This window comes from Syngnathoides biaculeatus, chromosome 6 (assembly GCF_019802595.1).
Source record: "Syngnathoides biaculeatus isolate LvHL_M chromosome 6, ASM1980259v1, whole genome shotgun sequence".
NCBI classification, from domain to species: domain Eukaryota; kingdom Metazoa; phylum Chordata; class Actinopteri; order Syngnathiformes; family Syngnathidae; genus Syngnathoides; species Syngnathoides biaculeatus.
This window is the reverse complement of record NC_084645.1, coordinates 31,100,837-31,124,183: the sequence shown is the minus strand read 5'-3', so window position 1 is coordinate 31,124,183 and position 23,347 is coordinate 31,100,837. Positions and strand designations below refer to the sequence as shown.

At 42.9% G+C, this 23,347-nt stretch overlaps 1 protein-coding gene across 2 annotated transcripts in view; it reads left to right on the top strand.

The window, feature by feature from the left end:
• Positions 1–22,922, top strand: part of vwf (von Willebrand factor) — a 43,813-nt gene extending 20,891 nt beyond the window's left edge. For both annotated transcript variants that reach the window (XM_061823985.1, XM_061823986.1), the window contains 28 exons: positions 533–700; positions 1,548–1,683; positions 3,002–3,302; positions 3,549–4,605; positions 5,811–5,915; positions 7,216–7,359; positions 7,428–7,562; positions 7,828–7,986; positions 8,113–8,159; positions 8,256–8,433; positions 9,548–9,777; positions 9,912–10,101; positions 10,624–10,965; positions 12,279–12,517; positions 12,929–13,031; positions 13,113–13,184; positions 14,652–14,756; positions 14,840–15,045; positions 15,265–15,414; positions 16,896–17,012; positions 17,090–17,270; positions 19,077–19,117; positions 19,740–19,856; positions 19,961–20,059; positions 20,243–20,371; positions 21,171–21,210; positions 22,425–22,522; positions 22,629–22,922. In XM_061823985.1, coding sequence (XP_061679969.1) covers positions 533–700; positions 1,548–1,683; positions 3,002–3,302; positions 3,549–4,605; positions 5,811–5,915; positions 7,216–7,359; positions 7,428–7,562; positions 7,828–7,986; positions 8,113–8,159; positions 8,256–8,433; positions 9,548–9,777; positions 9,912–10,101; positions 10,624–10,965; positions 12,279–12,517; positions 12,929–13,031; positions 13,113–13,184; positions 14,652–14,756; positions 14,840–15,045; positions 15,265–15,414; positions 16,896–17,012; positions 17,090–17,270; positions 19,077–19,117; positions 19,740–19,856; positions 19,961–20,059; positions 20,243–20,371; positions 21,171–21,210; positions 22,425–22,522; positions 22,629–22,814 — 5,075 coding nt within the window. In that variant the 3' untranslated portion in view covers positions 22,815–22,922. The remainder of the gene's footprint in view (positions 1–532; positions 701–1,547; positions 1,684–3,001; positions 3,303–3,548; positions 4,606–5,810; positions 5,916–7,215; positions 7,360–7,427; positions 7,563–7,827; positions 7,987–8,112; positions 8,160–8,255; positions 8,434–9,547; positions 9,778–9,911; positions 10,102–10,623; positions 10,966–12,278; positions 12,518–12,928; positions 13,032–13,112; positions 13,185–14,651; positions 14,757–14,839; positions 15,046–15,264; positions 15,415–16,895; positions 17,013–17,089; positions 17,271–19,076; positions 19,118–19,739; positions 19,857–19,960; positions 20,060–20,242; positions 20,372–21,170; positions 21,211–22,424; positions 22,523–22,628) is intronic.
• Positions 22,923–23,347: the final 425 nt, after the last annotated feature.

Here is a 23,347-nt window from a genome sequence, read left to right as displayed (position 1 = left end):
ATTTCACAGAGAGGGGTCATTGGAAATGGAAGCAAAGTATTCAGTGCTTGCTTTGACAGCTTCATTTCCTCATTTGCGAGCCCGCCGCTGTACTGTTCTGTATTACGCAGAGGGGCTCCTGGTACTTGAGGATCACCTGTAACCATAGTCCCATACATTAAGTACGACTCCTGATAGTTTCCCTTTCTTTTTCTTGGAGGTTTTCTTATTCTGCTGTCTCATCATATTTCCACAGAGAAGTTCATTGAAAACATTTTGCTACCTTGTGGGCTTACTTGAAATGATCCTATCACATGACGAATGTGAGTGGAGAATAGTGTGTGGAGTGAGAATAATGCACCTAATTTTCCAAATAACAGTTCCTTCAGGCTCTGATTAACAATACAATATTTTTGTTGAGTCTCTCTTTTGAGCCAGGTACAAAATGGCCTTGTGGATCCACTGGTTTTGGGACTGCTGCTTCATAGGATAAAAATCAATGACCGGAGCAAATTAATGAATGCACGACATGGAAAATGTTTCCTTTCTGTAGCGATGAGCTGTGAGGAGTTGAACCCACGGACTCCAACTACTGGAGAAGAGTTATGCCAGTGGAGGTACAACACTTGTGGCCCTGCCTGTCCCATCACCTGCCAGCACCCCGATCCCCTCCACTGCTCCCTCACGTGTGTGGAAGGATGTCACGCTTACTGCCCCCCAGGTGCAGAACATTTTCACATACAATATATTTGACATACTAAAAGAGACTTATAATGGATAGTAAACATTTTAATGCCTTCTATATAAATTGTTGGGTTTCTGGTGGGACAGTCCACCCACCCATCAAGCGTGAAATTGCACAAGCTGCCGTTTTCTGAAAATGTGCCATGCAGTGAGTCATTTTGATTTTTGACAGACACCATGTTATGACACCATGTTTCTCCATGTCTATTTTCAAACACAGAAGTACAGGATGTTTTGAAAATAACAGCGCAGTTCTATTTTTATTAACAGACGTGTTTCAAAATAGAATACACGAGGTACGTATGTGTTGTATACTGAAATGTATGTTGCCTGTACTACAATGTCCAAGTCAAAACGGAAGAAGCGGTGCAGTGTTAGAAGCACTAATTAACATGAGCTATCAGCCTTGCACCAAGTTTGCTCAGTTAAAGCAGTTTAATTGGTGTCAGGACGTCATAAACTACACTTCATTGTCAATTTATGTGCTTTTATCCGGGCACGTGGAGTGTGTGGTGGACACATTAGCATTTGCAAATTTCCACAATTCTGAACCTGTTAAAGATTATTTTTTCAGCAATGGGGACTTCACTTAATTTTACCTGCCTTCATAATTTCATGCAATCAAAACATTGGGGCTGGGTGAAGAGTGGGTCACTGGCACGAGGCGGAAAAGCCCCCCTCCAAACTGAATAAAAGTCCAAAGTGTTCGTTAATTGTGCTGTAGTTCTTTATCATTTGTATTTTGATAAAAGAATGTCAGTAACCTTTGGTATACAAACCTCAAAGCTGTTATAAATTGTGTCAATTTGCTATGCCGTTCTAAGGCCAACTGTTGGATGAAGTGGCCATGAAGTGTGTCGATCCCTCCCAGTGTCAAGTGTGCATCCACGAGGGTCAGAGAATCTCCCACGGCAACTCAGTCATCATCAGCCGTCATGACCTCGCCCACTGCAAAATATGGTAACAGCGCCTACTCGGTGTTCATTTTTATATATATAAAAAAAATCAGCTCCGTAAACCTCAAGATATATGTCATTGTTAGCCAGTCAAAAAGTCCAGTTTTTGTAGAATTGTGGGGCAATCAAAACTGAGGAATGCAGTTATCTAGCTAAATAAAGTAGCCGTAAAACTACAAGTGGGTTAAAAATACAAGCAGTAGCCCATAATTCATGGCAAATTCAGGGAGTGATGATCAAACTTGTGCTTTGCTCTGACAATTGTAGATGGCCCATGCACACAGAATCATTATAATTTAACGTGAGCCATGTCTAGAACAGTGTTTCCCAACCTTTCCGGAGCCAAGGCACATATGTTACATGAGAAAAATCTCATGGAACACCACCAAACAAACGTGTAGAATGTTGAATTCCCTTAAAAGGAAGACTCTCCCCAAAATTCATATGTACAATAAACCCTCCAATGTGAAGGAATATTATTATTACATATATGTTGGACATTAATTGAAAATAAAGAGCATATTTGAAAGCCAAGCAAAATCTGGATATGTGCCAGCTTTCAGAGCCAAATGCGAAAGAAAAGTCCTTGACTCCGCCCCTGACGTCTCCGGTGCTTAGCATTGCAGACCATTTGTTCTAGCTAAGCCAAGATGCTGACTCTTTCTGCACCAAAACCGAGAAAACTCACCCAAATTAGTCCTTTAACCTCCCGTGGGGTCAACTTGACAGGAAAAAGCCGTGGCTGTCGCAGTTGAGGCTCATTCATCAGCGGGGAAATTTGCACGCATTTAATCATTACTAGTTATTAGCTCACATGCTGGTACGGTAAAGCAACAACATACGTTATGAGGCGCAGCTTTTCAATCCCGGACTTCCCTCTGTGGAGTTTGCATGTTCCCCCCGTGTCTCCGTGTGTGTAAACTTGCCCAATGACAGCTGGGATAGGGTCCAGCATTCCTGCGACTATCCTGCAGCTAAGAAAATGGATGGATGGATATATACGTATAAGCACACAACACTTCCCGGTTACTATTTACGGAGATGCTGATGATTAGAGATATTTCTCGGTGAAATCTGCGGATAAATCTGGCATTAAAAGAAACACTAAACCCTCATCTACTAACTTTTAATGTGTGGTCCCATTCCTAATAGTCTCGACAAAGTCTTCCTTTAAACACAATTGGCTTCATTTTCAATGTTAGGCATAGGTGCTTGAGACTTTTTTGTGCCCCTTGGTATGATTTTTTTCCCTACCTTTACCAATGTTAATTCATTTACAAGTCATGATACGTATTTTGTTTTCTTCATGATTTGTCCGCCAGTCACTGCGAATACAACATGCTAACCTGTGAGGCTTGCACCACTTTGCCCACCGCTGCACCAACCCTTCCTTCCACCACCTTCACAACCATCCCCATCCCCACCATAATGCCAGAGTGGATGTGCGATCGCGCCATGGATCTGGTTTTCTTGCTGGATGGTTCCATGGCGCTGACAGAGGCAGAGTTTCAGGACGTTAAAAACTTTATCCTCCATGTGGTTGGGCAGTTCCGCATGGGCTCCGCTCACACTCGAGCCGCTGTCCTGCTTTACTTCGCTAAAGTCAAACCAAATGAGTTACAGGTAGGTAGACCCATGACGGTATTTTCACTAAAAGAGCATCACCTCATTTACAAGATTCCAAAACTTCATTTCTTTAACTCTCCATGTTTACAGTTTCAAATGATAAAAATCTGGATTTCCTATCACTGCGGAGCTATAGACCAGGCCTTTGAGCGACTTGTGTTCCCTGTTCTAGACCAAATCACAACACGCAATGAATGCAGCTGACAAATGTGGGATCCTCCCTCTCTTTTATTGAATGTGTAGGTTCAGAAGTGGCTGTTTAAGAAGACCGTGCGCGAGCTGCACTACGCCGGAGGCAAGAAAGCCTCCTTGGATGAGGCAATTAAATATCTGTCATACAACATCTACGACAAGGACAAAAGGGTGTACGCCGGGCGTGTCGCTGTCATCCTAACAGCCAGCCGCAACTCTGGAAACTTAACCCCATTCATCGGAATGCTCCGCAAGAGGACCATCACAACGCTTACGGTGGGCCTCGGTCCCGGCGTGGACATTAAGCAGATTGACGACATCACAAAGGCCAACCCCGAGAGCAAGTCCTACATACTGAGTAGCACAGCCGAGCTGCCTGATCGCCTGGTTGAATTTACCAACTATCTTTGCACTTTGGGGCTAGAACCAGAGTCCAGTACAACAACCACCCCCTCCCTGGTCACTAGAACCACCACTACACCGCCCTCTTCCCTACATCCAATCAAGGAAGTGACATTCATGATTGAAGGCTCTGATTCAGTCGGAGAACTCAACTTCAAAAAATTCCTCTTGTTCTTGGAGAAAGTGGTCACACAGATGTTTGAAATGCAGGAGCTCATCTACATTACCGTGATCCAGTACTCTGTCAAAGTGACCGTGGAAATAAACCGCTGGGATCTGAGGTACCAGAGGGAGCTGCTGCTACAGCGTCTCAGGGAGATTCCTTGGCGGGGTGGGCGCGAAACCAACACGGGTACCGCCGTGACGACAGTCATTAAGGATAGGACCATTGTCCCACCTTCAGGCGGTCCTGTCCCTCCACAGGTAGTCTTCCTGGTGACAGAGAACCCACCCACAGACACAGTGTGGCGGCCACCAACCACAATCACCCATACATACCTGTACCCCATTGGTGTCGGCCCCAAAGTGCAAGAGGTGGACTTGTTTCCATTCAGCTTAGTCCTGCCTCCGATTATGGTGGACAACTACACCCATCTCGACAAAGTAGTCCACCGTATTATCAACATCACATACTATACTGTCACGCCACGCTTCCCCACGCTGGTGCCCAAGGTCCACGCCACGATCGCTACCCTCCCGCCAACAGGTACAGACAACACGCTGCCATCAATTTGCACATACTCTAAGATATAATCACAGTAAAAAGGCGCATCTGCTACAAATAACGAAAAAATGCAAGAACTTGCCATCCCACAACAGCATTTACAATTGCCTGTATTAAGAGTTGAAACTACATATTCTATAGTCTGTATAACTCCCACAAACAACCCAGGCTTCTCCCCTAAATACACTGCTTGTCTCGGTCAAAATGTTCACTTCACTGACACCAATTACCTATGCTCAAGTATATATTGCTACTTTGCTATCCATAAAAAGACCAATTAGCATTTTCCCATTAGCCATTTTTTTTTATCTTTTTGACTCAGTTATGTATATATATATACACCCTGAACAACCATAAAACCATTGTACAACCATTCACATTCACATCCAATAAACACCGTATTTTCGGCGTTATAAGGCACACCGCATTATAAGACGCACCTCCAATGAATGGCCCATTTTAAAACTTTTTCCATATATAAGGTACACCACATTATAAGGCGAACCGGATTATAAGGCGCATAGAATAGACGCTACAGAAGAGGCTGGGGTTAAGTTATGTATCCATTAGGTGGAGCTGCACTAGTAAGTTTCTTTCGGCTTGTCCCTTTCGGGGTCGCCACAGCGTGTCATCTCAGATGAACGCACATATATGTTTGTCACAATTTTTACGCCGGATGCCCTTCCTGACACAACCCTTCTCAGGGAGTGGAGGCCCCAGTGGGATACGAACCCGCAACCCCTGGTTTACCAAACCACTGCTCTAACCACTGAGCTACGGGGCCTCTTAGGTGGAGCTGCACTAAAGGCTCAATATTGATCCATATATAAGGCGCACCGTCAGCTTTTGAGAAAATTAAAGGCTTTTAGGTGCGCCTTATAGTGCGGAAAATACGATACATATTTTTGGAATGTGGGAGGAAACCAGAGTGCCCAGAGAAAATCCACCCAGGCAAGAAGAGAACATCCAAACTCCACACAGCCGGGGTTGGGATTTGATCCCCAGTTCTCAGAACTGGGAGGCTAATGCCCTAACCAGATGTTCTACCGTGACACATTTCTAAGTCAACCCCAGACTAGCAAGTCCATTGAATAATTTTAATTAGGTTCGACAAAAAGACAGTGAATTGCAAATGGTGCTCGGTGAATTGACAAGGGTTTGATGTAGTTTTTCAATTGTTCCCACAGTGCCTTGTAGAACACCGAGGGATGTGCTTTTCCTGTTGAAGTCCGGAGGGCAGCTTGATGACATGAAGACTTTTGTAAAAGCCTTCATCAACACTGTGGATATAGGTAGGTTACGTGGGTTTCTTCTGGATGGAACTGATATGAATGAGTGTCAACGGACAGTAGGACGCATTGTTGAGATCCATCCATCCGTTTTCCAAAAGGGCTTGCCACATATCCTCATAAGGATTGTGAGGGAGCTTAAGCCTATACTCGGTGACTTTGTGCAAGAGGCGGAGTCAGTCCCAGATCACATATAGTCAAACAACCATTCACACTCATATTCACACTAATTAGAGAATTTAGAGTCTCCAGTTAAACTAAGAAGCATGTTTTTGGAATATGGGGGAAAGAGTAACTAGAAAAAGTTCATGCAACCACGGGGAGAACATGTATATTCTTCACAGATTCCAATGCAAATCTAATGACTGTGAGGCAGATACAGTATACATCCATCCATCCATCCATCCATCTTCTTAGCCAGTTACCCTCACGATGGTCACTGAAGTGCTGGAGCCTATCTCAGCTGTCAACCAGCTGTTGGCAGGGTACACCCTGAACTCGTTGCCAGGCAATTGCAGGGGACATAAAGACAAACGGCCACACTCACAATAACACCTAGCGGCAATTTAGATCTGTGAGGCCAACACTTTACAGCTGATCCACCGTGCTGCCATACAGTATACATAGTGTTCAAAACAATAGCAGTCTAATGAGACTAACCAGATTAATCTACGATTTCAGCATATATTTATTATTACATGTCAAACAAGTTACCAGTAAAAGCAGTGGATTCTCAGAAAACCAACAAGATCCTGCATTCATGATATAAGTAAGTTTCTTTCGGCTTGTCCCTTTCGGGGTCGCCACAGCGTGTCATCTCAGATGAACGCACATATGTTTGGCACAATTTTTACGCCGGATGCCCTTCCTGACGCAACCCTTCTCATGGGGCCTGATATACACAGTCTTTAAGGGTATGTAAATGGGCAGTTTGTTGAAGGGTCTTTTAAAAAAAATAGCAGTGAGGTCATGAATCAGGCAGCCCCCATTTAAGGATGAAGTCAACACCTGTTGAACATGTATTTCTCCTTGAAAGCCTGAGAAAAATGGGGTCAACACAATGTTCAGAAGAACGGCTTACCTTGATTAAAAGGTTGATTGGAGAGGGGTTAGTGACATTGGACCGCTATGATATTGAACACTCCGGTAACCACTCAGCTACTGCACCATGAGAAATCATGTTTGCACCTGTTTTTTGTGTTTTAAACCCTAGTTAATCGGCCCCCCAGTGAATACTCTGAGAATTGAATGAGATGTGTATGTTGTTCATCCCCGTCCTTTAATCCGTGTTGTCCACATGCAGGTTCGAAAAGCACTCAAGTGAATGTGATGCAGTATGGCGAGGCAATCACCACAGAGTTGCCCTGGAGCGCACAACAGAGCAAGTCACACCTCATGAGCCTGGTGGATGACATTCCAATGAGGAGAACAGCAGTCATGCCACTCGGTATAGAAGACACAAAAACACGTGAAGACTTCAGCGCATTGATGCTCACTGCCATGTCTTCGGCTCAGGCTCAGTACTGAAGTACGCGGTCCAGTCAGCCATTCAATGGGGGAGAGTGGGCGTGACCAAAGCTGTGGTGATGATTGTGACCGACAAGTCGAGTGATCAGGTCCAAGAAGCAGCGGACGACGCACTGGCGGCAGGTAACTCACACAATGCCTCCATAAAGCAGTCATCCTCAAAATGGCAGGCCTGGAGTGCAGAAAATAGTTAGCAATAAATTCTGTGCTCTCATTTCAAGTTTACTACTGTACATAAAGTATAGGGATTGATGTCCTAGTAAAACCAACACTTGGTGGTAAACTTATGAGGGGGTCCTGAGAAAAAACTTCTTGATGGACCCAAATGGTTTGAGAACCCCAATTTAAGAGCAACTAGTCTGACCTGTAATATACTCCATTGCCTCAGGTGTGTCGGTGTTCGCCATCGGCGTGGGTCCAGGCTACGACCAGAACGAGCTGGCCACTATCAGCCACAAACACGACAACAGCCTGCACCTAAAGAATATGGATCAGTTACGGATGCTGTTGACTTTGGACCACAGTTATGTAGAGAAAATCTGCAGAGGTGCCTATCTTCACAAACACGTGGACACAGCTGAAAATGACTCATCTCGTGGTAGCGTTGTTCTCGTTTTTATCATATCAGTGATCATAACAGTAGTTGTTTGCTTTGATTTACTTCGGTTCTCAGCTACTCCACCAGGAATGTGCGTTGATGACAGTGGCAGACAGAGAAAAGTGAGTCCTGCACTCTCACACACAAAAAACTTTCACTGCGTTGTTGTACTGTGATGGATGCATCCTTTTTTTTTTTTTTAAACTCATGTGCCACAGCCTGGAGATTCGTGGCTGCTGGAGGATGGTTGCCATTTGATGTTGTGCCATCCCAGCGGTACCGTAACCATGGAGAACCACAAAGTAAGCTGCGATAGACTGGAGCCCCCGGCTTGTAGAAACAACATGCCGCCTGTGAAAGTCCAGAAGGCCTGCACCTGCCATTGGGAATGTCCATGTATGTAGTCCGATAGGATCAAACTTCTTCTGATTTGCACATCCAAAAAATGTAAATAACAAAGCAAAGCAAATTTATTTATATCACGCATTTCATACAATGGGTAACTCAATGTGCTTTACAGGATCAAAGGCATTTGAAAACAAAGAGATAAAACATTTAAAACGGCATAAAAACAATAAAAATGGCAAACAAAATATTTTTAAAAAGACGATTAAAACTGCATACGGTGCAAGTAATATGATCAAAAAGTGGATACATTCTAAAAAGCATGAGAAAAAAGAAGAGTTGCTACATTTACGCCGCATGCTTGAATTGACACCGTTTCAGATGGCAGCATAAATACAGCAAAAAAAAATAAAAAATCAGTTTGGAATCAGGCCTCTCAAAAATGTGGATAAATATGTCGGATAAATGCCAGTGTGACGTGCATGTTAAAAATATTAAATAAAACATCTGATCTAGAGAGAAAGCATAGATTGAATATGGTACATTACAACTATACAGAAACTATGGCATAAATGTTACATTTGAGGTATATAATATTACATATGGTTTAAATATGCTACATTAGAGATGTAAAGAGAGATATGGCACATTTGGTATATTGATTCTTCATATGGTCTACAAAGGTAAAATAGAGGATTAAATACAGTGAAGAAAATAAGTATTTGAACACCCTGCTATATTGCAAGTTCAAGTAGAAAATCTTTGGAGGGAGCTGAAACTCTGTGTTTCTCAGCGACAGCCAAGAAACCTGTTTGATTTAGAGAAGATCTGTGTGGACGAGTGGGCCAAAAATTGTGGGAAAGACTCAGCCCAGGCCAAGTGACTAATTTGCAGCATTAAATATTTGTTAGATTAAGATTTACTGTAATTACTTTACTTTAATTACTGTAATTTCTTGTTGCTGGTTTTCGAGTTATGTGCAATGGAGGCTTTGTGGATGTGTTTCAGGGTGGACACAGTCATATGGAATATATGTCACTTGAAAAGGCTGTTCAAAATCAGAAACAGAAATGAAATTGGAATTGGGCAATTTGGTTATTTATAGTTTCTTCACAACCTCATGTTCCTGATTCTCTTGCTGCCGCCTGTCAATGTGTGTTGTCAGGCATTTGCATTGGGAGTTCCACCAATCACGTGGTGAGATTTGACAGCTTGCCACTCAGACTGGACGCAGAGGGCCTATGTTCCTATACCCTCCTCAGTGTCAGCCAGAGTTGGGAGGTCACGCTCCACAATGGACCTTGTCGGGACGGGGCAGAGTACAACCGCGTCTGCATGACAGCCATCGAGGTCATGCACGGGCCATATAAACTCCTACTGAAGGATGACATGACAGTAAGCTGAATTTCTGGTGTTTTTATTTGGATAATGACAGTGTTTAGAGCAAGAGTGTCAAAAGTCCATCCCTTGCGTCCTTTGGGGAATAAATTTGCCGCTGGTTGAGAGGGTTATATACTCTATTTGTGCAGGTTTTACTTGGGCAAGAAGAGATTTCGCTACCGTGGAAGCACGCAGGTCTGGAGCTAGTGCGATACGGAGGACTGATGTTGCAAATCAAGTCCGACCTTGGTTACATTTTGACGTTCACGCCGCAGCGCAACGAGTTCACCATCATGCTCGTCAGTTCCAGTATCAGCGGCCACACTGCTGGACTCTGTGGTAACGTTTTTGAAGAGAAAACCCAAACACGTTTCTTTATTAGAGGCCCCCACGCCAAGATAGTGTATAGTGGATAAGTCGAGAGGTTCTGGATTTGATCCTTAGATGGAGCCTTCATGTATGGTTAGCAGGTCTGCCTCAAAATGAGATCTGTGTTTGAATCTCACTCACACACCTATGAAGAGTTTTGTCTTCGATAAACATAATTAGCATGTTTTTGGAATGTGTTAGGAAGCTGATGTACCCAAAGAAACCCCATCTAAGCATGACAAGAACATGAAAACTAAAGTTCAAGCAAAGGACCACTAGCACACTGTACTACCCTATTGGAATATATATTATTTTTAATTAAGCATTGTTTTTTTGTTTTTAGACTAATACTTAGCATCATTGAATATTGTAAAAATGTAGTTGTCCGCTTTGAGATTTTTTCCAATGTAAAATATGTGCTTTGGCTCAGTAAATGTTGGGAAACACTGGGATAACAATACAGCTATAATGTAATAGTCTTTATCCTCGCAGGTACCTGCGGGGAACAATCTGTCAACGTTCTCTCCTTGCGTAATGGCAGCCCCACCTCCGACCAGACGGCCTTCATCTCTGACTGGATGGTGGCCGCCAACCGGGGCCTATGCGTGACGAAAAGCAATGTGGTGTGCGCCACTGGCGCGTCCAGGGGATGCCAAGCCCTGCGGTCGCAGGTGTTCGAGGCCTGTCATGCGCAGATGCCTGTCCTAACGTACCTCACCAAATGCGAGGAGCAGGCGTGCGAGGAGTCGGACGTGTGCGAGCACATTTCTGCGTACGCGTTCTTGTGTAGGCAGAGCGGGGTGTGTGTAGACTGGAGAAACCCTCACTTGTGCCGTAAGTCTGAGATGTGATCACTAACTTGAAAGTCTTGAAAAGGGGAAATCCGCTAAAACCATACATAACTGTGTATGGAAGTATTCCTCCGTCTTCCCTATCAACCGATACTGCTATTTCTTCATCAGATGATGATAAATCCGGGAAATCAGCGCCGAGCATAAATGGTGTCCCATGTAATCGAGCCTGTGTTGCGGCACTGTACACATCACAGCTCCGCATGTAGGCCATGTAACTCATAAAAATGGCAGCGGAATTGTCGATTAAAAATCTTCTCAAAACACCATTAAATGAGAGAGAACTTAACATCACATTGTCAAAATAAAGTACATATTACGTGACCTATTGCATACATTGTCAATGCAAACCAGTGGATTTCCCCTTTAATAGTATTCCACTATTTTTTTATTCCACTTTTCTCAACTGATTGAAATTATTCCTTCAAAATATCCCGCTAATTCATGACATTCAAACTTTTTAATTTCCACATTCCTCTATATGCGTTTTAATTAAAAACACGCAGTCTTCCAGTGTTCAGCCATTTAGGGACATTTTGTCAACGTGGACGTTACAACAACGTTGAACAAACCAGACTCATTGCTTCTTTGTGTTCTCACACAAGTGACAATTCTCAACACTTGCCCACAGGAGACTTTTAAAATTCTCACTTTTTCAGCACTCTTTATGGCGGAATGGGACCGGCCTGATCACAAATTTTGAAAATCCTCAAATAATTCACGGCCATTGTTAATGCTTTAAAAATGCTCCATGAACATTTTTAGCTAATCCTTTTTTCAACCCACTCAGTTTATTGCAACTTCAAAAATTTCAACTCTTTCAGGATATATTTGGAAGTACTTTTCATATTACAATAATTGCCTCTTTCGCACAATTCCACATTTTCACACAAGTCCCAAATTGAGACATTTTATGTTTATCCTCTCTTTCCACATTCCTCAACCAATTTAAAACATTCAAAGTTTTAATTGCTCTGCTCATTCAGAACATTTTCTTTTTATTCTCAAATTGCTATTTCTTTATGCTAGCATTTGTGCATTTGAGCAATTCTCATTAAAAACAATGCATAAATGGAGGGCAGGATGTAATACTGTACCCTCATCAAACAATTTTCATTTGTAGATAAGGTGTATTTTTCTGTTTTTTAATTCTCACATTCGACATTTTCTGACAATTTACTTAATTCTGCGGTCATCTCAGTTGAGTGTTAGCTCTTCTGCATTCAAACATAATGTTCCAGAAATTGCATTCTCACGATCCATTCCGGACCTTCACCTGAAATTCATCTTTTACAGCCTTACATTGTCCCGCCACCATGGAGTACAGTGCGTGCCGCACGGGCTGCGTGGACAACTGCGACACTGCACGGTCGTCACGGGGTGACTGGTCGCCTTCCAAGGGTAACGACTCATCGTGCACGGACACGCTCACTGAGGGCTGTTTCTGCCCGGGGGGGACGGTTCTGCATCAGGGAGTGTGTGTGCCACCAGAGAAGTGCAACCAGTGCGTGGACCATCGCGGACACTCCTATCAGGTCAGCCCCATGGAGAGGACAATAAGGCACTTATGGCGTGTGTCATACTGAAAACAAATGAAAATAAAATGAAGGAATTCAGCCTGGATCAGTCAGAGCAGCACTTTTTGGCGCAAGGGCAACATCTGATTTTTAAAACAAATGGCCCGGGTCATTCAGAGATAAGGTTAAAATGAAAAAAGTCAATATATAAAATGTGTAAAATAGCAGTTTTTCATCATATCCAGTGTAATAATTCAGTTAAATACATAAATCATATTTGATCAACATCAAATTTTGTTATGCTTAACGTAATTACAATCTAATGATACAATTAAGATGTCACCGGTATGGTAGTTGTCAGTATGTGTCATTAATTTGTTATGCGCAATTTAACTCAAATGCGTGTGTCCCTCTGTTGCGCAAACACAGTATTTACAGAGTTGGGTACCGGATGACAACCCATGTTTGATTTGCTTGTGTTTGGACCGACAACTCATCAACTGCACCGCCCGACCGTGCAGTGACGTGAAAGGCAATTATGCTTTATTCAGCGTTTTTTCTTATATGACAGCCACCTTTCACTAATTGAAGGCTTTTGTTGTGGTGTGTGTAGTACCAGTGTGCAGTGCCTGCCAGGTGCTGAAAGAGAAGCAAGAATCCAAGTGCTGCCCCGAGTATGAATGTGGTATGTACAAAGTAATCTTAAGATAACACTATAGAGGGGGCTTATCATGGAAAATGGGTTGTATGCAAATACAGTTGTACTTTGAGTGACATCTTTTTCCAACTTGCTTTTTTTTTTTGCTTTTGTTGTGAGCCAAATTTTGTTTAGAGGAAAAACCGTGAAGGAATTGGGGTGCCTGGAGAAATCTTTTTTGAGTGCCCGCTTTTTTTCTTCCTCTCATACTGGTGTAGTACTAGCCCAGGGGTGCCCAGACTTTTTTTACCACAAGATCTACTTTTCAAGCAGCCAGCCTCTCGCAAACGACCGGGGATATGGAGGATGGGACATTCGGACGTCTTTTTTTTTTTTAGAACGACCAATAATGAAATAGAATGACCAAGTCACAAAGATCCACCCATTACAAAAATGCAAAACCTATTTATTTTAAAGTATAATGATAATTCTTTATGTGTAGATGTATGTTTGTTTGCCTTGCATAACCACATGAGCCAGTATTGCACAACACAACATAGTGAACCATAAACATTTTTGTAACTAACTATCTGAGTTCACGATGATCATGAAACACCATATGAATGAAAATGCACACCTGGGCTGTGTCACTCACATCAGTGGATTCGTCCAACTGCAGTGAGAAAAACCCACATTTCCGATGTCCTTCTACACCAGCCATGGCTTCACAGCGCCGTGTACTCCTTTACAGCTGCAGAGATTTTGCTGTGCCCCTAATTGCGATTTTAGTTTGTTCACTTTTCTCATTCTCAGCTTGCTTTTCGGCAGAATGTCGGTGTCATATTTTACATAAACAGTTTCAAAATGACGCTACACATTTCACTCCACTGGCAGATGAAGCACACGCACTTCGAAAATGACACCATGAAAAATAAGTCCGCCTCCCATTCTGTTTGAAAGTGATATGTTTTTGTTTTCTTCTTTACGCCAGCATCCATACTCATCTTTGATAAGATTTCTTAAGCGAGAGCCTAAAATGGGGGGAACTCGCTGACTAGCGTGCTTTCCTGTACTGTCATTGTTTGCACATCCGCGGTGAGCTAAATGTAGGAAAAAACAGCTGATGTCTTTTTTTTTTCCTCATGGCACGGCGTCGCGATCGACACATTGAACACCCCTCTACTAGCCCCTCGCCTACCCTACTCGCAACCCGAGCACTGACTCCAGTCAACATCCTAATGAATGTATTAGCCCTGCAGTAGAGGGAGGCAGGGTCAGGCTCACTTGGATGAGACTGCCCCCCCCCCCACACACACACACACACCTTGGGCAGTGAGTTCGTGAGGTCTAATTCTTGATGCTTAGGGTGTGTCGATAAAATTTCTTGTGATTAAGACATCTGGGAACACTTTCAAATTGTGAAAAAAAATTGACGTTTTCTTGAAAATAACAGTTTTTTCACTTTGAACTTGCATCAGTCTCCATGTAGCTCATATCCTCCCTCTGTGACTTCAGTGTGTGATCTGTCAAGCTGTGATCGTCCCGAGGCCCCCCGCTGTGAGGACGGTGAAGTGCTGGTTCTGAAAAATCCAGGAGAATGTCAACCTATACACGAGTGCGGTAGGACAGATTTCAGCCTCAGGATAACTGAGATTAAACCTATGAACACTTTGACGTGACTTCATCTCTTTTCAACCACTCAGTTTGCAAGAAGCAGGACTGCCCTGTCAGTCAACCCCAAGTTTGTGGTGTCAATCGCCAGCTGACAGTCAAAAAGACAAAGTGCTGCGATGTGTTCGAGTGCTCGTGTAACTGCCAGACCTCCGGCCGCACTTGCCCGGTCGGCTTCATCACGGCCTCCAAGACGGATGAATGCGGGTGCACTGAGACAAGCTGCATGCCGGATAAAGTCAGTATTTCAGATTTTGCATTTTTACACACGGATCAAAGAAGTGTGACATTCCATCCATCCATTTTCTCATGCACGTGTCCTCATTGAGGTCATGAGTGGACCACATCTTATTTCAGAAGACTTTGAGGCAGATCAATTTGGACATCCTAGAAAACGGATGGGCGGGTGGGTTTACTGCTATGGTATATCATGTTGTAATGGTATTCTACCCAATAGGTGTGTGTAGTGGGCAACATGGTCCATCCAGTGGGCAGCAGTTGGGATGAGGGATGCGAGAAGTGCACATGCAGCCAGCTACTGGACAAGGAAACCTCACTCCACTTTGCTCAGTGCACTGTGCCGCCGTGCCAACGTAGCTGCCCCCTGGTGAGACAAACAAAAGTCATTTATTTGATTCCCTTCTCCATTTTTAAGTCTCCAATATTAGTCGATTTTGGTAATTAACAGAATGGCAGTCAATAATGCATCAAAGACATACCATTTCTGATTGACATTTTGTCTGTAGAGCTCGTGCACCTACGTCACCGAAATCACATGACTGCCCATATCGCCGGCCAAACAAAGCGTTGTTCATTGCTAAGTCCGTTGAGACGAAACGAAAATATGTCTTATAGCACGACGCCCAGAGTTTTGTCCAATACCCTTAAACATTTACAAAGTGATAATAAATGAAGGTACCTGGAAAAATGAGAGACACTTGGAATAGAGGACCCATATTTAATGCCGAAATCGATGTTTTCGTCGCTTCCGTTTGTCTTGGACAACCGGATCTACACATGTAAGCCGTCGAGATTTACACGGAAAAGTTTGAAAGCGTATAAAAGTCTGGACGCATACAAATACTTCGTTGCTGGGTCTGTTCTCAATCAAGAATAAATCCCACATAGTGATAGAGCCACTCTGACTTTTTCAATACGAATACAAATATTTAAATAAATGACCCCTGGTTTTACACAAACTAGCATTCATTAACTATGACTGGAAAAAAAAATAGCCTATTGCTGCCACACGCTTACATCCGTAAAGAGACAGACTTTTTTTTTTTTAAATATGCATTGTTCTCAAATGAGTCAATTTGGCACCTATAAATACTTCTTGATCATTTGAGATTGAAAAGAATAATTCCTACCTGAAGTGATTGCTACACAGGCGTGTGTATTTGGTTGGGCACCATCCATCACATGCACAATCTCTATACACTTCTCATTTTTTCAATACAAATACCAATATTTAAATAAATGACCCCTGGTTTTACACTAACCCATATTCATTAACTATGATTGGGAAAAACATTTAGGACACGGAGTCGTCTCCTCCATACACTGAAGCGTATTGCGGCCACAGGCGCACACACACACCTCCGTAAACTTCTCTGTGACCGATGTTTTTTTTTTTTTAAATACGCATTGTTCTCAGATGAGCCAACTTGGCATTATAAATACTTCTTGGTAATTTGAGATTGAGAAGAATAATTCCTCCCTGAAGTGAAGTGATGGCTACACAGACGTGTGTATTTGGTTGGGCACCATCCATCACGTCCATCGATCTTTTCTGGTCTTTTCACCTGGTATTCCATAGAACGATCTCTTTGAATATCTGTCTTGTCTATTGTGACAACCAACAGCACAACAGGTCTCGGGTATTATAAATATTCTCCTCCGGTTCAATGTCTCCCACAATCTTGAGCAGCTCTTGTTTGACCTGCAATATGGCGCCGTGAAAATGGTGACGTCACGTGCACGACCTCTATTGCCAAGATCAGTAAACAACTATGATAATTGTACCTGTAGACCGTAAATGTTTTTGGAAGTGAGCTTATAATTTTATTTTGTCTGTCTCCATCACAGGGTTCGACATATACAGTGTCCGGTGGAGAATGCTGCGGCAAGTGCAGAGAAACTAGTTGTGTGGAGGCAAATGGAGACATGCGAGGGGACACACTCATCGCAGGAACACTTAGACAGGTTTGCAATTTACACATGCACTTAATAACTGCGAAACTACCTCAGGAAAATTGAACGTTTTTAATCTGTGTGTGTAGGTGGGGGAGCGATGGCAGTCTTCTATCAACAAATGTGTCATGCATGAGTGCATGAGGTTGAAGGGCGAGTTGTTTATTGCTTCGACCAACATCAGCTGCTCCACGATAGAAACGCCGCCTTGCCCGCTGGGTTCCGAGATGCGCTGCGACACGCAGGACTGCTGTCCCCGCTGCCACTGTGGTAAACATCACACGTGACGCTACGGGCTAAGCTTAAATTTATTAAGTTAAACACAGGGGGTCCTCGGTTTACAATGGGGATCAGGAGTCAGGGATCCCAACCAGAATTTGTTTACCATATGTGGGAATGTGCCGTGGTCCAATTCTAACCGATGCAGTATTAAAATCACAATTACAGGAAATGTATGAATGAAAAACACTTCTCGGCCATGAGTAAAGTGAACCCTTGCTATTTGTGGAATTTAAAGACCACACCCTGCTGCAAATACTGAAGATTTTGCTAGTAATGGATGCCTATGCCAATTTTTCCTTTATATTTGCCTGTATCGTTTAAAACACATATTTGCAGTTTACTTCTTAGTCTTTTCTTTTCCCCATGAAACCTCTCCCTGAATATTATCCTCAAGATGACGCTAAATCTCTTTTTTATAGAAAAGTCTAAAGTACGCTGTCACATGGAAGTATGTTGAAGAGATATACTATATTTCAACTGAGATGCAAGCTTTCTATATGGAGGACAGTCTAATTTTAGGCTGGGTTAGCGGAAAAAGTGCGCATTCCGGTGCATTGTTTTTTAAATCAACTGGTCTGTAAACCTGAGTAATGCAAGATGAGTGGGGAATGACATGAGTAAGTTTTTAGGTATCCACTTTTGTATTATATTTACACTCATTATATAGGCAATTATAAAGATATTATGCACAATTTAAGTAGGAGGGCAATAGTATATATTTATATTCCTGGTTTGCTCCCCATAAAAATACCAATTGCTGCCTTCCTATTAGCCATGATGATTTTTGACTCAGCATTAAATATATTTTCTTGTCTCAAAAGACTATCTTAAATTGGGCGATTTTTCAAAGATGATTTACCGTAATTTCCGGCCTACGGAGTGCACCGATGATAAACCTCACCCAGTACATTTTTAAAGGAAATACCATTTGGTACATACATAAGCCGCAGCTTTGTGAAAGCCGCAAGTGCCCACATTGAAACCCACATTGAAATATGAGATATTTACACAGAAAGACAGTACATAGAAAGTTTTCAAAGTTTTAATACCTTATCTTAGCTTAACATAGCAACAACATGGTAACATGAACAGGGCTGGTAAAAAAAAAAAAAAAAACAGCCACGGCAGCTACACAGTACCAACACGGTATCACAGTACTAACAGAGCGAGTTAAAAAAAACCCCACCTAAATCACTGAGACGCGCCAGTAACACAGCAGCAACACGCTAGCACAGCGCTAACAGGACCCGGTTAAAAAAAAAACATATTGGTAAAAGTCACAATCCTTGTCACATACATTCCACTGGTCTCACGCTTACCTTTTCCGCTCGAGTGCTCCCCTTGCGGCCGCTAGAAAAAATACACAAATTAGCCACATCACCGCATAAGCCGCAGGGTTGAAAGCGTGTGAAAAAAGTCGCGGCTTAGAGGCCGGAAATTACGGTATGTATTTATTATTTACCTTTCTTTGAACAGGTAGCCATAACCAGTCAATCAAGTGTTAACTGCCAGTAGTAATCCAGACCTCTATTGGCATTATTTTAACACTCTACTTTCAATGCTGTCAACACAGTATTGTTACGCTGCTGGGCAAGCTAATTCTCTGAGCCATTCATCACCTCAAAAAGTCACTTGTCATCGTAAACAGAGGACCCTCAGAATCAGCTGCTGACTCGAGTCACGGGACAACTGCAATGTAGTTGTAGTGTATTTCCAGCAGGGGTCAGATTGATACCAGCTCATTTTGACTTGATTTTACAAAGTACAGTTGATGGTGTATTTTCTCCCTTGCAGTTCCTTTGGATGTCTGCGTCCTGAACCACACGCTCATTGGTGTAAGCAAGCTTTGTTTTGTTCTATTTTTTTTAATGGTGAACGACTTCAGTTTGTGTTTTATTATGTTAAAGGGGATGTTATGGTAAATGGTTAAATGTATTTTTCAATAAGTTCTACACAAGTTGTTTCTGCAAGTCCCGGCCGGCCCACCAGTCAAGTGTGAAATTACACAGTAAATATTGTTTGTATATGTTGGTAGTAATATATATAATTTTATTCACTCCAAAATGTGTATTGACTGTTGATTGTCCGTAATTCCACTACTTAGTGATGAAGTGCTGCCTTCACAAGTGAAAATACAGCCATGCTTTTGCTGTCTTTGGGGGCTTAACTGTGCCTCGTGCCTGCCATTTTAACAGACTGACCTCACCAAGTAGCCACCCCCGAGCTAGTATCCTTGTTGTCTTGGTAACGAAAGCCGTACTTGACATTTACACAGCAGTACAGAGGGGCAGAGTGAACCAAGGCTCACTTGCATGAGACAGCAACGGCCCCTTAAAACAGGCTAAAGTTCTTGATACTTGGGCTATTTTGACAAAAGCATGTTATACGTTAATTGCTAATTGTTGTGAATTGTAAAACAAAATTGTGTCATGAGGTTTTTTTTGTGTGTGTGTCTAGGCAGGAGAGAGGCTGATGTTGGACGTGTGCACACACTGTGAATGCATCGTGGAGGGCGGTCCCGTCAAGAAACACCGGCTCTCCTGCACGGGGACCACATGTGTTCCTTGTCCCTCGGTAGTTCTCACGTCTTATGTCTTGTAATGCCTTTGGACAGTGCAGGGACAGTCACAATGCATGAATGTGGATGTAAATAAATTAACATGCAGCGCTCACCACAGGGCTACACGGAACAGAAAGAAGAAGGCAGCTGCTGTGGTCGCTGTGTTCCCACTACGTGCTTTTACCGCATGCCCGATGGGAGGCAAATGAGTCTGCAGGTATGGAAACACACACACAACACACAAACCACATGTTCAGGTAGTCGAATGACAGAGATTAGTTCTTGACGCTTAGATGTGATAATATTAAAGCATAAGTGCAACTGCATAACTTATTGACTGGAATGATTATTTCTTGCCCTTTGTTGGGTGTGCCACTGTACCAAACTGTTTTACATCCAGGTGAACACCACCAAGGAGGAGGGCTGCAACCAATTCACTTGTACCGTCAACAGCGAAGGGGACCTCGGCGTTCGCATCCAATCGACCGTCTGCCCGCCTTTCAACCGCCAGTCATGCCTTGAACACGGGGTGCGAACACCACGCGCGACCCACCTGCACATATACAGTGAAGAAACTAAGTATTAGAATACCCTGCTCTATTGGGAGTTCTCCCACTTAGAAATCATGGAGGGGTCTGGAATTTTCATCGTAGGTGCATGTCCACTGTGAGAGAGATCATCTAAAAAGAAAAATCCAGAAATCACAATGTATGATTTTTTTTTCATGATTTATTTGTGTAATACAGCTGCAAAAAAGTATTTAAACATCTGTCTATCAGCTGGAATTGCCAGGAAAACCAAGGAGGTTCAAGGTTCTGGTGTGGCCTAGCCAGTCTCCAGACCTAAACTCAATATAAAATCTTTGGAGGTGAGCTGAAACTCAGTGTTTCTCAGCGACAGCCTAGAAACCTGTCTGATGTAGAGAAGATCTGTGTGGAGGAGTGGGCCAAAAATCCCTCCTGCAGTGAGTGCAAACCTGGTGAACAACTAAAGGAAACGTTTGACTTCTGGAATTGCAAAGAAAGGCTACTGCACCAAATTTTATTATTATTGTTTTCTGAAGTGTTCAAATACTTGTTTGCAGCTGTATCATACGAATAAATCGTTAAAACAATCATACTTTGTGATTTCTGGATTTTTCTTTTTAGATTATCTTTTTCACAGTAGACATGCACCTACAATAAAAATTTCAGACCCCTCCATGATTTCTAAGAGGGAGAACTTGCAATATAGCAGGGTGTTCAAATACTTATTTTCTTCATTGTACATTCATACACAAGCTTCGCCAATGTTTTCATTGACATACAGTAACTCTTGTTTCTTCCCAGGGGACTGTGAAGCAGCTTGGAACATCATGCTGTGAGACATGTGAGTAGTTAGCAGTACTAGATACGGGGGTGACTTGAGATATGAGTGTAATTCATCCCGTGATGCTTGTAATTCAAATCGGTCTTAACTCAAATCATCTTTCCTCATTGGAATGAATTGGAATAAGATTACTGTAATTCCTGGCCTACGGAGCGCAGCGGGTATAAGCCTCACCTGGTACATTTGTAAAGGAAATACCATTTGGTACATACATACGCCACAGCTGTGTAAAAGCCGCAAGTGCCCACATTGAAACTCACACTGAAACACGAGATATTTACAAAGAAAGATGGAACACAGAGAGTTTAACGCTTGCGCCGCCGCGCTAACACTAACCGGGCCGGTTCAAAAAACACGGCAGTAACACGCTAGCGCAGCGCTCACAGCTCCGGACCTGTAGAAGTCACTTCCTCGCCACATCTATTCCACCGGTCTCACTCTTACCTTTTCCGCTCGAGTGTCCCCTTGCGGCCGTTGGAAAAAATGCACAAATTAGCCGCATCACCGCATAAATCACATGGTTGAAAGCGTGTGAAAAAAGTCACGGCCTATAAGCCGGTAATTACGGTAATCACTTCCAGCCTTGCCCCAAAAAACAAAATGTTTGTATATATTTTTTTTAATGTAGCACTCTTTAATATTGTATTTGCAAATGGAAAAAATACCGAAATATTGTCATTACATAGAATTTGTTTTGCCACACTTTGTATCAATTGAATGGCCATTGTGCCGCTGCAAGCCCCGCCCACCTGGGCACAGTATAAGACATTCATTCATTTTCCGTTCTGTTGATCCTCACTAGGGTTGCACGCGTGCTGGAGTCTATGCCAGCTTTTTCTTGGGAACCGGCAGAGTATACCCTGAACTGGTCGGCAGCCAGTCGGAGGGCACTCATAAACAACCATTCACATTGACACATACGCGCAATTTAGAGTCTTCAATTATCCTGCCGTGCATGTTTTTAGGGTGTGGGACGAAACCGGAGGCACGAAAATAACATACAAACGCCACGTAGGCGAGACCGGAAGCCTCTTTTTTATTTGCTTATTGGGAGTTGAGTTCATTGCCACGATAAAAGGTTTGTATTTCAAGATGGCACTCACGACTCAAAGCCAAACGACAAACTTGCAAGTCGTACCACTCGTATCTCAATGCACTACTTTACTTGTTTTGTTTTTAGTCTGTTTTTAATAACCGTGTTTACGTGTGTGAAGGTACTGAGACGGAGTGTCGGAGGGCGGTGGGAACACTCAACTTTGTCAAAGTCGACAATTGCCAGTCAGAGCAGCAGATTAAACTGCATTACTGCGAGGTAGCGTGACACGGAGTCATACTTGAATTTGATAATTCGTCCAACACCAGTCAAGTCCTAAAACTAACTGTCTATCTGATCCTCTCTGTCTCTTCTTGTCTGTCAGGGTAAATGTCGCAGTAAGTCCATGTACTCCCTGCAGAGGGCCGCCATGGAGCAGGAGTGTGTGTGTTGCGTCGCCGCGGAGACGGAGCCCGTCAGCGTTCCCGTCCTGTGTGCCAACGGAACCCGCGGCCACCACACAGTTCTGTCTGTCACCACGTGCAACTGTCAGTCCAAACAATGCACCTAGAAGCCAACAGAAGCTAGTTATTAAACTTTTGTTGACCTGCCTGTCTATATCAAATACAAATGTACCCGTATTAAACAACTTATAATAAAACAAAGCACTTTCCCTTTCTGTTTTGTATGTCATATATATTCCCAAGTTGTAAAAGTCCCACGTGTGTCAAAAATACTAAAGTTATGTTTTAGTCGGTACCTATAAAGCAGTGGTGGATCTTTGTTTTTGTTTTTTGTTTTTTTATTAAGAGGTGAACTAAATATGTTAAGAAGGCCCAAGTAACAAATGTGCACCTTACCACTGACTGAAAGACCCAACAATGTGCTTTATTTCAAAGTCAGCATGTTCCTAAAATTGTATTTTGATATTATTGTCCTTTGGGCTCTGTTTTTGCTGATATGAGCACGGAAAAATCCAAAGATAAGGAGGGACATTCTGGCGAGCTGTACCCCAATGTCAATTTAATGATCGCCGGGCTCGCTATTGGCCCAGCAGAATGCAATGTGAGGGAATTTAGCTGGAATTGGCTCCAGCACTCCCCT